Below are 15,881 nucleotides of genomic sequence, written 5' to 3'. Positions count from 1 at the left end.
TGTTTACAGCAAACAAGGATGCCATAGACTCTATAAGCATTACATTAATGCACACAATGTTCAAATATTGTTCAAATATTGCTTACTGTAGGCTACATATTTCATATTCTATAATTCACTACATTCTATTTTGCTGTAAATTACTGCTTTACTTTATTTTATTGCTATCTATCTATATTTGTTTACAGTGTTCTTAATATAGTTCGCTATCTGTGTACTTTTTTAGATTTTTCTTTTATATTTTATGTATGCACCATGACATCAAGTCAAATTCCTCGTATGTGTGAACCTACCTGGCAATAAACCCGTTTCTGATTCTGATTCTGATAAGACTACAGTATTCATGTCTGTCTAAATTGATGTAAGTGGGAGACAAGAGAAGGTTGTCAGCATCTTTCAGGCTTTTGCTCAGTGTTCTGCTCACTTGTCACAGTCCTGTAGAAAGTGTGTAAACAAATTCAAGCTATGTTAAGTCGGAAGGCACTATATAATCCCATGGGGACATGTGCCATCACCAGGCTAGAAGCATAGGAACCATATGACATGCACACAGTGAAGGACGGACTATGTTTGGAACAGTTGTCATAGCCAAGAGGGGGACAAAGGCAGTGTCTCTGTGAACGCTGCAGAGCATAAAAGAGGAGGAGATGGATACAGAACAAGATGGGAACATGGAGATAAAGATGTCTGGAGAGAAGATGAGGGAGGGGTATATGATATCAGATAAGAAAGCAGATGAGGGAAGTTGCAGCAGCAAGTAATATCTAGAGAAGCAAGCACAGGGCATACAGCTAAGGTGGGTTGATTAAAATGACGATGCAGGCGTTAAATGAGAATGTTGACAAAGATCAGCATTTCACGACACTCTAAAACCCATCGACCACATTTCTGTTCTCCCCTTCTTTCTCGGTGTCCTGAGCCGTAAGTGCTACTCCATCATCAAATCTGAAGTCAGAGTTCCAAAGGACATCTCAGATCTCTCTCATACTTGTTCTGCATCAGCAGCCCGGCTCAACTTGGCAGGATGTCCCCTAACCCCACTCGCACACCCCCAAAACATGGCAGACAGGGGATTACTACAATCCAGTTAGGGCGATACGGCCAAATCTCTCTATGTGATTGGATTCTCTGTAGAGCTTGCGAGTGGGCTGTGGGGATGGAGCCGATGTGTTGTCTGTATCTCTGCCTATGTGTCTGTTTGTGTACTGTATGTGTGTGCATGTTTGTGTGTGCCCTGGCAGGAAGTGGGGCTTCAACAGAGAAATGTCCGTGTAATGTCTCTGATGAGTGACCCACAGCACTCCCGGCCCAGAAGCCCTCACTTAAAAGCAGAGTGTATCTCAGCGTCTCTAATGCATTGAGGTTAGAAGATGCTGTCTGAGAGCGAGAGTCCATTTACAGTTTGCTTCCTGCAGGAAGAGCCGGCTAAACTAAATAGGGCAGGGATCGTTATCAGGCACTGTCACGGCTGCACGAAGAGCAGCTCGTGGAGGACCCGGCAGCAGCTGATGTCCGGCTGTTGATTTTCATTTTCATTTTGAGCGATGTATTTGGAGTTGTGTTTTAATAAAACATCTGACACAGATGAAAAGCAGAGCAAACCGCATGTTTTGTGACTCGCACTCTTGTAAGACTAGTGAGTACTTTTCTTATGTTTTTAAATTATCTTATTTCTATAAATCATTAAAACAGTAGTACTAATTAGAGCTGGGGTGTAAAAGTGCCGACACAAGCCGAGCTAAGGTTATGTCGTAGGAGGGACAGGGCTTTTTCTACTGAGCTACCAACAAGTCCTCCAACTCATACGACCAAATGGGTCGATTGTTTAAGCCCTTATTACGACCAAATATGTCGTTTGTTCAAGCGCTTAATACGACCTATAATTACGTTTTAAAGTTGTCGGCCTCTAGTGCTCCCGTTGAATGCAAACGTTACAGATGGTCGTTTATTCACAAATAACCCTCTCTGTAAAATCCTAAATTGTAGGATAGTTTGGCCATTAAAACGCTTTATGATTAGATTTCTAGCGAGAAGTATATATTGTACTTTTAGAATCCACGTCCAGTCGTTATGTAGGATCTATAGTTTGATAGATATTACGAAGATGATTTGAGGTTTCGTCAGGAGAACGTGTATATGCGGCAAGCTTCCATGTAAAGTTACGGGTTGAAAACAGTATTTCCGGTCTCGACGTTTTCATAATAAAACCAATGATCAAATGATTTAACAGTGATATCTGCAGTACTCATCCACTAAAAAACATCAGTTTATCCTAGTTAATTATACGACATTAATTGGTTTAAATTGTGTACAATGCTTTTGTGTTTTTCCCATAGGGTTTTCTCTTTCGATTCTGAGAGACACATTTCTTTTTTCAGAGGTTTTGATAGGCTAAAATCACACCGCAATGCACGTCGGGATATGGTGTTTATGTGATATGAAATCGGAAAACTTTTTTTTTTTTTTAAATATAATACTTTATTCCGAGTGTTCTTGCTTTTCTCTTTGAAAGTCATCACATAACGGCATTGTAATACACGGTTCGGCTGCATTAAATATTACATATCTGCCGTAGATATGTATTTATAGAGCACTGATCAGAAGACCTTTTGACAAACTGGAAGAGATGCCGCCAAAACTGAATACGTGACGTGGACCATAAAATATCAACAATTAAACAACATCTTCCATTTCTTTTCACACAATACGTCTCCTTGCAGTATCAACACTAATTTGGCTGACTTTTATATTTGATCCAATAAGTAGATAGTCTGTATTTACACCATAACGGTGCACAGCTGATAGAAAGGGATTTTTTTGTAGTTTTTAAAGATATTACTGATTTTCTGAACTACCTTTCCAACTACAGTTGACTGTTACAGGTCTATAAAAGTGTATGGTACAATGCATAAGCTTCACATTGAGAGACTGAAACTGTATTTTTCCTTTACCGTTCTGTTTGAATTTCACAATAAAGTGAATAGTCATATTATGTTTGATATTATTATGTTTTATTAACTAGACCACTGGTCTAAACCGTACCTCCTAGTGGTTAAAGCACGTTATTGAATTTAGTTGTTGAATAAGTTTAATTTTTATGAAAACATTTCAATATTAAGAGTAGCCTACATACAAAATAGGGGTCAATGATAGAAATATAGAATATAAAATATCAAGAAGATACTGTGATCTCTACAATAAAACAGTTTAGTGCAGGACATCCAACGATATTAACAGGAGGATGTGCAAAACAGACAAACTGATAAGGCTGAATTTTACTCAGGTGTAACGAAAGTCTGATTTAAGGGTTGTTTATATTTCACATCATTAATCAGAATCTGCAAAGTGACAAAAATAAATGTAGTAGAGTAAAAATACCAGGTTGACCTCTGAATTGTAGTGGAGTAGAACAAAGTAGTACATGCTGCTGTAACAAAAACATTTCCCAACTTGGGATCAATAAAGTATCTTATCTTAAGATGATCGATGGCTACTACCATATTTGCTAAATGTGCATCTGAACCTTGACAAGTGCATGTTTCAGGCTCATCAATTAACAACAGGAGGGGTCACAGACATAAGACCAGCTGTTAAATAAAGCTCTTCTGACCTTAGCTGTCATGTGGGTATATTAATGCTGCCCATTATGGGCACAAGCAATTTTCACCCATGTATTAATGATATGTTTTACATTTGATAACACCAATGTGTTTCGTATCCCCTAAACCTCCAGGGATGTATACAGTTTAATACTGGCAACTTCTAATTGTGGGAAATACGAAAACGTCTTATAAAACTACTATTCCCAGTAGAGACGTGCCATAGAACATATTGCGAAACACACAATAGCCAGCATAATTAAACATGTAATTCTGTGGGGGAGGGCTGGGCTGGACCCGTCCAAGTCCAGTTTTGGATAGTCTGGCGTGGTTCCATTCCATTTCAAAGAGCTGTTTGACATTCGGCGTAACCTTGTCGCACTGCCACTCCAACATCCAATCACAGAGCTTGAGGGCTAATCACGGGGTTTGTAAAGCAAGGCGGATGTTGTAGTCCCAAACGATAGCTGGGGGGATTCTGGGTAGTGTAGTGTCTTCGGAAACTCTGTAGTGTCTAAACTCCGAAAAAACTATTTGTTTTTCCGAATCGAAGGTTAAAAACACAAAAGCATTGTACACAATTTAAACCAATCAATATTGTGTAATTAACAAGGATAAACTGATGTTTTTTAGTGGATGAGTAATGGAGATATCACTGTGTAATCATTTGACAGTGTGGGGAATACTTCCGGTTTTATTATGAAAACTTCGAGACCGGAAATACTGTTTTCACCCATGCTAACTTTACATGGAATACAGTACACGTTCTCCTGGCGAGACCTCAAATTATCTTCGTATATCTATCAAACTGTAGATCCTACACATCCACTGGACGTAGATTATAAAAGTACAATATACACTTCTCACTAGAAATCTAATAAAAAAGCATTTTAATGGCCAAACTATTCCACAATTTAGGATTTTCCAGAGGGTAATTTGTGAATAAACGACCCTCCGGAGCGTTTGCAATCGACAGGAGCATGTTGTTTCTTACACGACCACTAGAGGTGCTACACTTTAAAACGTGACTCTGGGTCGTATTTAGCTGCTGAACAATCGACCTATATGGTCGTTTTTTGTAGGAGGACAGGCTGTGAGCTACACATGTGGACTATAGTGAAATAACATGTTGACAGAGATGGACCATCCTCCTTCAGGCTTTTATAAAGGTCACAAATTGTTTAGAGCATGACCTAGAATATCATTCCATCAAAATATTACTTTGTCATTTTTTTAAATGTCTAAATAACTAGATATTCACAAAACTGCTATGTAATGCACCATTATAGTAACCTGTGGGAATGGAGATTTCATGAGGCTTTTACAGTAAAAAGGAACTGAAAAATTATAAATGGTACCATTTAAAAGTGCCATACACACATCATTACACACCCTTAATAAAATAGCTTTTTGCAGTTTATAGATATTTTATATATTTAAGGACTTCATATTTGCAGAATTGAATGGACTTACGTTTAGTAGGGTCAGCATAGATAAAGTAGTTATCATTTGCAACACTTTGTGAGTGCACTGTGTGGTAATATCACCATCTTGTTACTAAGTCATCATAATACAGACCTTTTTATGTCCCATTTACACTCCAGTATGCAAGAGCTGATGCCTTAGACTTTAGGAAAGGGAGACAAGTTATTTTGAAATGTCATTAGTGCACAGCTCAGCACTGTGCAGTAACTGTAGGCCTGGGAGAGACCACCTCCTGTTTCCATGGAAACTTGGGCAGGGTAGACAGAGAGAACAGCGAGAAAAGATGTTTGATAGCTTTTGTGTGTGCGCACATGTTTGTGTGTGGGGGTGGATGATGGAGGTTACTCGAAAGATAATGAACACGATCTAATTTAGACACCGTTTCTTATCGCTTGGTCTACGGTAACTAAATGTTGTTGATTTATGTTATTTGAGAAGTCACACACAGCTCTTTGTTTCCCACATGTGTTAAGCTGAATCAAATCAACACAGCACTGTCAATTATAGTGTTCAGCTAACTCAGAGTATTTGAGTTTATCTTTTTTTTTTTTTTTAAAATACCTTCAATGAGTTGTGCAGTCAGAGGTAGAATTATTTAAAAGAACACATGGATGTGCTCTATAGCTATTCTAACAAAGTATACAGCTCAATTTAGACCACAGCCCAGTATTGCTTTGAGGGGTAATGAAACAGTTAATCTAATTTCCACCTCTTGAGATGGAGTGGAAAATATGGTCAAGGGGTATACAGTATCTAATTTGCAGCATGACATTGCGAGGCCTTGGCTCTAAGCACAGACTAACAAATTGCTGCTTAGATAAGCAAATCAACAGCAACCAGAGGGGAGCAACTCTGAGCTTAGAGGACACAACAGGAGAAGGGGAAACATATTTGTGTGGCAAATTTTACTCTGGAATCATAATCTATGACACATGGTACCACCCTGTGAAGTTAGTGTCCTCAAAATATTTTATATTGTATGTCCTGAACGGTTTAAAATAAGCATCCAGTGCAAATCTATCATTAAGCGAAACATCTCTGTCACTGTGCACGTCCTTCACACAAAGAGCAGGTCATCGGATCTACTTCACACTTAGCGGGTACATTGCTGGGGGACCAGAATAGTGCAAAGTTCAATGTGGTGCAATTTGGCCAGCTGTTGGCGCAAACAAAAAAGATTTTACATTTGTAACTTTTAAAAAGCAAGTCTAAGAAATTATGATTCCTTTTTTCCTGGAAACTGTGGGCAAAGACAAATCTATATACAGTATAAGCCTATTTAGCACATGTATCACTCTTTTGCCATTCTGATTTAGGTCGAAATCTGTTTTTCATGGCGTTTCCTCCTACAACTTCAAGTATTGTCCTCAAATTAGGTTGAAAACATAATTGGAACAAGCTGGTTTTCATAGTTTTGATCATCCATACAGTTTCGCTATAGCTGACCTTCAAAGTTTGCTCGATTGCTGTTGGCACGGCTTATATTAATATAATCGAAGGAATAACCGTAAGCTACTGCATAGCTCAAGAACCGTTCGTCCAATTCACTTCAAACTTGGCAGGAGTATTGCAGAGGATCCAAGGGGCTTGTCAGGGTTGAGAGCGAAGCAGGCAGGACCCAAATGCAGATAAACAGAAAATACCTTTATTTCAAGGCTTAAAGACAGAGCAAAACAGAACTCTTCCCCGTGAACAACGTCAAACTACAACAAGGAACTAACCAAGACTAACAGAAAACACAGAACCTAAATGCACACATGACTAATCAAACAAACAAGAGACAGGTGAGGAGGGAGGAGAAAACACAGGGGCACCAGGTGAACACAATCGGGTAATCAGGGAGAGAAAACAGACAGAAAACAACAGGCAAAACAGGAGGTGAACACTTTTCAAAATAAAACAGGAAACCAAAGACAGAAAAAGACAAGACAAAACACAACACAGACAGATCGTGACAGGGCTGCACTGAACATGTTAGAAGTTAATCGGATGAGCTGGTCTTGTGAATTCTGCAAGCTGCACTTACAGAGCCAAAGCTACTGTATGGGTCAACACTGAATGGGTAACAACGATGTAGTAGCAGAAGCCCTGTTACAGTGCATATTGTTAGGCTTGTGATTGTAGTAATAGATGGGAAAGTTACCTGATCTGCCATCTCGCTGGAAGTCCACATGGTACCACTCGCCGTCATTGACCTTTTTATTGACTGCCCTTGTCTTGGTGGTCCCTGAGCCCATGTCCAGCAGCAGGTACAGGTGGCCATCCAGCATCTCAATGGCGAAGAAGTCCACCTTGAGAATCTGGGGATTCTTGGAATCCTTCGGCGGCTGTTTGGGCTTGCCGTGGCTGAAGAGGATAAGGCCGTTGGGCTCTGTGGTGCGGAAGTCGAAGGAGATGGAGCCCGTCTTTTTAGCGTTCCACTTATTGAGGACAATAAAGGACTCTGGCGTCTCGAATGTGATGGGGTCCAGAGTGGCCACATTCTCGCACTTGAACGCCACAGTACCATGGACCTTCATCTTGGGATCACCCTGCTTCGCCATCCTGGACAGCTCAAGCCTCACATCATTGTTTTTGTACACAACCTGAATTAAGAGTAGAAAAGGGAAAGTGAGGAACTGCGTTTAAGTGGCACCAATTGTCGCTTACATCACCCTGCACAAAATATAGTATTCTGGTTGGGTGAAGTGTTGAGACCTCTATTTTGACTTTAGCTTGTGTGTCGACTAGAAGAAGAGATAGTCTCAATTTAAAAAAGGTAAAGGGGAGGGGAACAAAATGTGATCAGGTACAGTAGCTTCTCCTGGAATTGTGTGTGAAACTTCAGATACAAGTGATACATCAAAACTGCTTTCTTCTTTGCATGTGTGAAGTAAAATGCTGATGAATGCAGTTGAAGCCTGTTGTTAGAATACATGTGTGCTGATGACAGATCCGACTCTCTAAAGAAAATAAAAAATTACTGACATTTGCTTTGCATATTTCTATGCAGAATGTCTTGTATCAAAAGCAGTTTGTATTCTCAGACACTGTAGACCAGTTAGAAAGGGTTTGGCATTAGAGTGCTTTATTCAATGAAGTGCATTAGTGATGTAACCTTTGAGAGGCCGAACCCTGAAGAGCTAAGACATAAGTGACAGACAGTGGCAGCCTATTATAAAAAAGGAACCACCTCATTAAAATACCAATTAACCATGAATGAGAATCATGGAACAGTGCTGACCAATTTCCCAACCTGATCACATTTAATTAGCATTTGTCTAGCTCATCAACTCTATTTTTCTATGAAACTTGTGAAAATCCTGTGTGACTCGTATATAAATGCACCCAAAAAGGCATGATACACAAAAACTGTAGGATTACATTTCAAAACATCTCTAAATCAAACAATAAGCTGCATTGTGTGTGAGGGGAACGGCATGATGCACTATGTGGAAATCAAACAGGATTATAACTGTAATTGGCAACGATCTAACAAAAATGAAATAGCAATAACTTTGTCATTATCCAATCTCCGTAATGAAAGAGGATCTTGATCAATTGAGCTGAAATAGCAGGTATCCCTCTGCCTAATTTACATTTGGGGAAACTAATTAACATGTTGGTGTGTTAGTGATTGTCACTAAAACATCAGTGTGTTTGTGTTAGAAATACTTACTACAAAAACACACTTACACACATGAAGTGATTGAATTCAATGTGTCAATCAGTTCCTGAAGAAAAAGCTATGAAGAAATATACTTTAAAAGACAAAGCTGTCAATAGTATGCCAGGAAGACTATCCTCAGGGGGCAGAAGCAGAGTCAATGATTTCTTTCACACTGCTCCAGCACTGCTAATGGGTAGATAATGTTATCAAGTGACGGATAGCCCAATTATGGTCCGCATGCATATGTATTTACATAACAAAAGAGTCCTAATGGTAAATCTATTGCTTTCAACGGGACAAATCAAATGAGTTACAGCTGTGGAAAACTCTGGTCGTGTTCTTTATCTGTTGTCATGCTAAGCGCTCACCTGAAAACAGGGACACCTCCGATGGGATTGCATGTGCATGGAGCATTATGTTTATCACTGAGCCAGATCTACTGTGTCTAACTGTTCAGGTACATTGAGCTCACTGCCGTGCACAGATTTAGGTAAGCTCAGGCTTATTTCCTTGTTAATGCTTTGTGACTGACTATATCAGACGGTATTCATATGCACAGGGAAAAAAGAAAGTTGAAAAATAGAGGCTTTTATTCCGACATCTTTATCCATTCTCTTAAAAAAAGTCTGAAACAGAGCCAAATGGAACGGTTTAAATATTCCATAAGAATAGAATAATAAGAAAAAGATAATCCAACTAGAATCTCCTGACACAAGAAATAAAGAGTAAAGAATAAAAGGATGATATCTCTGCATGGTGGACCTTAGTTATGTAGACTAAAGGTGCAACAGACACAGCCGAATACATTTTGTATACCCAAGACAAAGGGCACCTTTCAGAGTCAAAGGCGCTTTGGTCTGAGCTACAAATGCTGCTGCGCTAGTACTGCTGCATTAATTTGTCATCAAGCTATGTGCTGTGACAACTGAGCAATTACTGCACCACCGTTTGTTTTGTCATCAGAACCAACAGGCAGGCGTGGCGGCTCAGACTGGAATCTGCACACGAATACAACAACAAGCCGCTTCGAATCATGCCATCAATCACAGCCCGCAGCACATGCTGTTAAACCACTGCTCATATGTTATGACATACACAGAAGATGACCTGGAACAGGGCTTCTGTAGAATTCAAAAGGCTCCATGACAGCTCGTCAGTGCAATTAATATATCAAATAAAATTAAAATAACGACAAGTCAGCTCAACTAACCTTATGATTGAGAGTATTTCGGCCTTGTCTCTTCTTTTTTAAATAAAGCTAATAACAATGAAATGATCCTAGTGGCAAACTACAGGGGAATTCTGTATATCCCACAACTCTTTGCGCCGTAATACATTGACATTAGGATAGTGAGAGCAGCCGCTGTGCTTAAGCTGACCAAGAAAAGTGAGGACAGCTCAGTGGGGAGAGACCAGGCTTAGGGTAGACCATTTCCAATCCCTTTGTCACCACATCTTCAGCAGCTCAGAGACATGTAGTTAACTAAGATACTATCCTTCAGAACCAGACCTCTAATGAGCTGTACATGGCGTGGGGACATGTGGTCCACGCCCTGCCTGCTCATTAAAGAGAGCTTCTTCAGACATCTATGAGACATTTGCTAAGGACAACAGTCTGCGCTTGAGGTGAGTGGGACAAAATGTAGGACACTAGAGAGAGAAGAGAACAAAACATAAGGATGCTTTTCAAACTAGAAGTTGAAATAAATGGATTGATAATTTTGCAGCACTTAAGATATGTTTCTGCCAGACATCTTTATAAATACAAGGCATCTCCTAAAGTAAATGCTTATGGTCAGAATGCCTTTTCAACCAGCCAACAATATAAACACTATTGTGTAATGACCTCTTTTGCCTCATCTGGGAGACATACATTTAATCTTCATACATTAGCCAAGTGCACCAGGTTGCTTCTGCACCTTGTTTTCTTCAAGTGAGCGTTAAATCTTAGTTGCTAATTTCTAGAACAAGATACATTTGCTAAACACAAAACGTTATGGTAATAAGGTAACCCATTAGGCAAGTAGCCTACGATAACATCAGTCTGGTACCTCAGTCCCCAGTGGAAGAATAGTGAGGTGTTTAGTGTGTCAGTTGGCTGACTGCTCATGAAAATTCAACTGCTTGATCTCAGGATCACTGCTCTTCTTTGAAGTGCACCTGCAGGAGCCGTATGAAGTCTGTGCTAAATTCCACTCTAAGACTGTTCTTTATGTGCAGCTGTGTGGTACACCAGACACCTCGGAGTGAAGTTGTGTGTGCGCACAATCTTGTGTGTTACATTATGAGTGCACTGAGGGGGAGGTAGAGGCATAATAAAGTTTGTGTGAGAATCAAACTAAAGCAAAGAGTAAAGGAGGAGACAGGGTCAGTGTGTGGGTGGAATGGCCTGTTTTGCAGTCCTGAGGTGAAGCCAGTCATATCCTGAACACCCACCAGCATCAGAGTACACAAAGGCAGCGTTTACCTCCTTGAGGCATCCCATGAAGTTGTTGCTGACTGGAGATCCAGGCAGGTCAGCTGTGCTAGGACTCCCTCCAACATAGAAGAAGTCGTCAGAGCCTAGCATGGTGTAGTCTTCTTGTGTATATCCCGTGGTGGTCAGAATCCCATCCACGGATATTGTCACCTAGACAACCAAGCACAGGGAAAAGACACACTATACTCAGACAGCCTAAGTAGTGCAAACTTACTGCCTTTCCTTCTTGTCGTCTATTGAAGACTTCCCTACTTTTCTTAACCCATTTTCATGTCTGTTTTATTGTCTTTTTTCTTGTTTTTATTATTATTTTGTCCAGTTTGATTAGTTGGAAGACTGCAAGCCTTCAAAAGAATGCTATTCTAGTTAGAGTGTTAGTGAAGTGCACATTATACAGTGTTAGTATTGCCCCGACAGCAACGTAAATGTTATTTAGCAGACACAAAAATGGTGTTAGTAGAATGTTATCTAGGTTAGTTAAATCATTAATCAAATATTAGTACATCCAGCAGTTCTACAAAATAAATCAGAAAGTGCTACTTGGTTAGAAAGGGAGCACATGCTATGATGAGCACAATCACCGTTTAGTATAGTCAATGACTTAGGGTTTAAGAGAAACATGAAACATGCATGCATTTGTGTTTTCTTTTTGATTACAAGTAAAACAAAAAGAAAATGATTGAATGGGATACCGGGAGTCAATATTTTAACACTTGCCATAACGTCAGAAGCATGCAGAAGCGTAGGGACACTGAGGTATACGTAAGAATTCACCAGGGAAGCACCAAAGACGAACACAACTTAACTTTCACATTTATGTTGACTAATGGGCACTGTGACATTTGCAACACATAGTCAAAGTGCATGCCATGCAAAGTGAATGGGGGTTCAACTGGCTGAGCCAAAGAGCATCAGGCCAGCCAGACAGGAGTGGGTCCTCATTATTAACCACAGCTTGATGCAAAAGGCTCGAAATGATGCTCCTAAAAAGGTGGATTAAACAGAGTTGGACAGGAGACAAGTGAAATAAAGAGGGTGAAACCAATGAATGAACCAAGAAATTAAAAAGGATTCGAAAAGTAAGCAAAAGAGTACCAACCGCAATTTCCCTTTTTTGTAAATGACGTCTACAATAAAAATAAAGAAAGAAAGAAACACACGGCAAACCCAAACTAAGAAACAATTAGAATGATATCTACCGAACAATGTAGTTTGTTTACCATAGCGTGTCCAATGCCTGAGTGCTTTGTGGAAAAGGGGGGAGAAAGGAAATTAAAAACTGTGAACAGAATAACGATTGTTACTCAAATAATATATGATGGTCAATACTGTTAGTACATTATTGAATGGTAAAAACCATACTGGTTAGTAGATGACACATTCCATGAATGATGTTAGTTTGTTTCCAAAGCATGTTAGTAACATAGAGAAAGAAGGGCAAAATAAGTTTAACAAGAAAAAAGCAGACTAAGGAAATAACAATATAGCTCCACAGGAGGTGCCAGAGCTCAACCAGTGACTCCCTATGTACCTCATGGTGTTCTTGCACCATGTTTTTTATGTAACCCAACCTCCTTACCAAAGTCCTGACAAAAGGTTATGATTGACAGACTCAATGGTATATAAGAAATAATACCTAAAGCACATCAGTTGACCCTCTTTTAGAAAGTCCCATGTTCAAGACCATTATGACACATGTTTATTTTATATATTATTTTAGGCTGGAGACCAATCCAGGGTATCAGACTTCCCGTCTCTCGTACAATACTGTACCTCCGTTTGGTCTTATTGATGAACTTTAGGATCACTTTACTGCAATGAGACAAAGCAAAGAACACCCTGATACAGAATGAGGAGGATGGCCATTTGGATTCCCCCAAAGAGCATGCATTCAATAATATGCATGGTCGTCCTTCACTATTTGAATGCAGTGAATGTTCAGGCTGGCTAAATCCTAAGGGTTGCCAATATTCAATCTTCTGGTTGTGCAGAAGGAGAAGCTTGGTGCTGAGGTGAAGAGAAACATTTCCCACCAGATGAGCAGGAACAATGTTATTTAGGACAAAATGATCAGTTTGATACTCTAGGGTAAATAAATAAGTGTTTGATGTCTATTAAATGCATTCTTCATGTTTGTCAGGCAAACTTGAAAAGCTTATATTTAAAAAGTAACAATGTATGTGAGACATTACAAATATTTGCTTCCACTTACTGTATCTAACCTCACCCTGATTTAACGGACATAACCCTGCCTATTATTCTGTAGCTGATTTACACTTGCTTAATCAATGAATATGGCAAATGTTTGCAGATTTTCTTTCGTCAATATAACTGTGGGGTTAAGACACCAGAGGGGGAATGGTTTTCATATTATTCAGTTAAGACAGCACTGAAAAAGGATTTGCTGCTACTGCAGTAAACTTGTACTCTGGATTTAGAAAATCTGAACTATTGCGGAAAGGATTCTGCTAGATTTTCCAGGGCCACAAGTTAATGGTGGGTTAGGTAATTCACTTCAGAAACACTTTTTGTTATATTCCATAGAATGCTCTTAACATCCCGATAGCAATGAATACATTAAATGCTTTGACAATAAATACATAAAGAAATGTCATCTGTGCAAGACCTATCATCTGAGCCGGCCCGGCTAAAATAACTGGATGGCCTACCTGCCTGTCAGCCTTCCATCTGTGCACAAACTTATCTCGTGCCCTCATTGGTCATGTGCGCATTCGTGTGTGTTGGAGGAGGGGCTCTAAGGAAGTCTGAAGGAAGGGGCAGATTATTTTCGGCTACGTAGTTTCAAATTCTAGCGCACTTGAGCTGGTTTCTCCATTATTACCTACCCTACCTTTAATGGCCTATGGGTATGCAATGCAAAGGACACCAATAAAAGTGGTTTGTGCACCTGGGGTTATATCCCACAGTTTGTTTCCCAAGGATCCCCCAGTATTTCACCAGCAACCATAAGACCCCATAGAAGAAACCCCATATCCCATTGTAATAGATATCTTTGAAAGAGTGAGTCATAACATACAATGAAGCACTTATCAGGACCTAGTTCTAGTTGTTGAAGCTTTTAGGCAGCAGGGAAGTGGAATTCCAACCAAACACTGACCACTGAGTGGTGGCTAACATTAATTAAAATGGAGTAACAGGTTGCTTGGGTTGAAAGCCACAAATACTGATAGTCTTTTCCCAAGGAGCTGACAAGAGTTTAGATCTATATAATAGTTTCCCAAAAACGTAAAGTATATTTTAGGGGCAAATACGTTAGATTGAAAAGGGTAGATTGATTATATTGTTGTCAAACATCTGAACGGGTCTGAGTGCTATACGGTTGATGTTTAAAAGCAATTACTTTGTTTCCCCCTCAATTCCTAACTCAATAGAGGTCTTGTTCTATTTCCTTCTTGATGTCCCTGCTCACTTGTGGTTCTGTTTTGTCTCTACCACACACCAACATGATTTAATTAAGCAATCCAATTACAATGTCTGGAAAGAAAATATATTGTATGATGGTAATGATTTAAGTGCATTTCTTTTTGATTCATTTACTGAGTCTCTGCGTCACCCTCTGTACTGTTACCTGACGTAGATTCCTTGTTACTTTGACATCATGCCAATCATTGTCATTAAATTTCCCATTGACTGGCTCCACAAGAGCTTCAAAGGCTCCAGACCCCAAATTAATGACGAGTGAGACAGCCCCATTTTTCAGGGCCAGGTTGACGTAATCAGCTGATTTGCCCGTGTGCAGCATCAGTCCATTCCTCTGCAGGGTTCTGAATGACAACGTGATTTCATCACTGCTGCTTTGAATCGGGTTCAAGGACAAGTCGTAGCAGAAGAACTCAGATCCTTTGAAGGTGGCGACATGGTCTTCTTTTCCTGCAGAGACAAAGAAAGAGAAATGTGTTGCATTAATATCCTGGACTCGTGTGTGCCTGTTGGGAAGCTGTCATAAACAAAGAGAAAAAATGATTAAAAAATGTGGGTTAAGAATAACTATTTTTTCAATAGTTGATATGGCAAGCTCAAATATGATGGAAGAAATATTAAAATGCTTACTGCTTTCAATGCTAGAACATACCTACTTATTTGTTGTGACACTTTTAATAAATGTGTAGTAATTACATATGCAGTACTATACAACTGGGAACTACATGCTGCTTTACATGGCACATCTGTCAGCATGTCTGTCCCAACACCTCATTCATACACAATGATTAGAGATACATGCATGAAACAATACAAAAGCAACATACAGTACAAGCACATTATATCGAATATGCTGCATGTATTATCAATTATGTGATATGCATTATTGACACAAGGTCTACACACACATCTGCCAGCTGCACAGAGACATGCAAACACACATTTCCAACAGTACTGAAACTCAAACAATCAAAGCAAACATAACTCCTCAGTCATAAAACAATTTGACATTTTAGAGCAAAAACAGTCATCAGGCTAAACAAGAAATGTATGGAAAACCATAAGTAATATGGGGATTCACTTGTGTTGCTTTGGGGTTGACTATGTGTAATACAATTGGATGTAAAAAGGGTGGCTTGTGTTAATTATGGTGCATTTCCACTGCAGGGCCTCACTCGGCTTAGTACGGTAGGCCTTGTTAGGACTGGCTCACTTTATGCTGCATTTC

The 15,881-nt window shown here is 39.6% G+C and overlaps 1 protein-coding gene across 31 annotated transcripts in view; it reads right to left on the bottom strand.

The window, feature by feature from the left end:
- LOC117542190 (neurexin-1a) overlaps positions 1-15,881 on the bottom strand; it is a 301,076-nt gene that overhangs the window by 176,397 nt on the left and 108,798 nt on the right. For 21 of the 31 annotated variants that reach the window (XM_034209679.1, XM_034209677.1, XM_034209680.1 and 18 more), the window contains 4 exons: positions 14,802-15,103; positions 12,433-12,456; positions 11,201-11,362; positions 7,228-7,669 (listed from right to left, as the gene is read on the bottom strand). In XM_034209679.1, coding sequence (XP_034065570.1) covers positions 7,228-7,669; positions 11,201-11,362; positions 12,433-12,456; positions 14,802-15,103 — 930 coding nt within the window. The remainder of the gene's footprint in view (positions 1-7,227; positions 7,670-11,200; positions 11,363-12,432; positions 12,457-14,801; positions 15,104-15,881) is intronic. The other 10 variants (XM_034209683.1, XM_034209686.1, XM_034209692.1 and 7 more) reach the window with 1 other exon arrangement.

The sequence above is a fragment of the Gymnodraco acuticeps genome, unplaced genomic scaffold (assembly GCF_902827175.1).
Source record: "Gymnodraco acuticeps unplaced genomic scaffold, fGymAcu1.1, whole genome shotgun sequence".
Taxonomy (NCBI): Eukaryota; Metazoa; Chordata; class Actinopteri; order Perciformes; family Bathydraconidae; genus Gymnodraco; species Gymnodraco acuticeps.
Note: the sequence above shows the minus strand (reverse complement) of the source record. Positions and strands in the feature narration are given on the sequence as shown.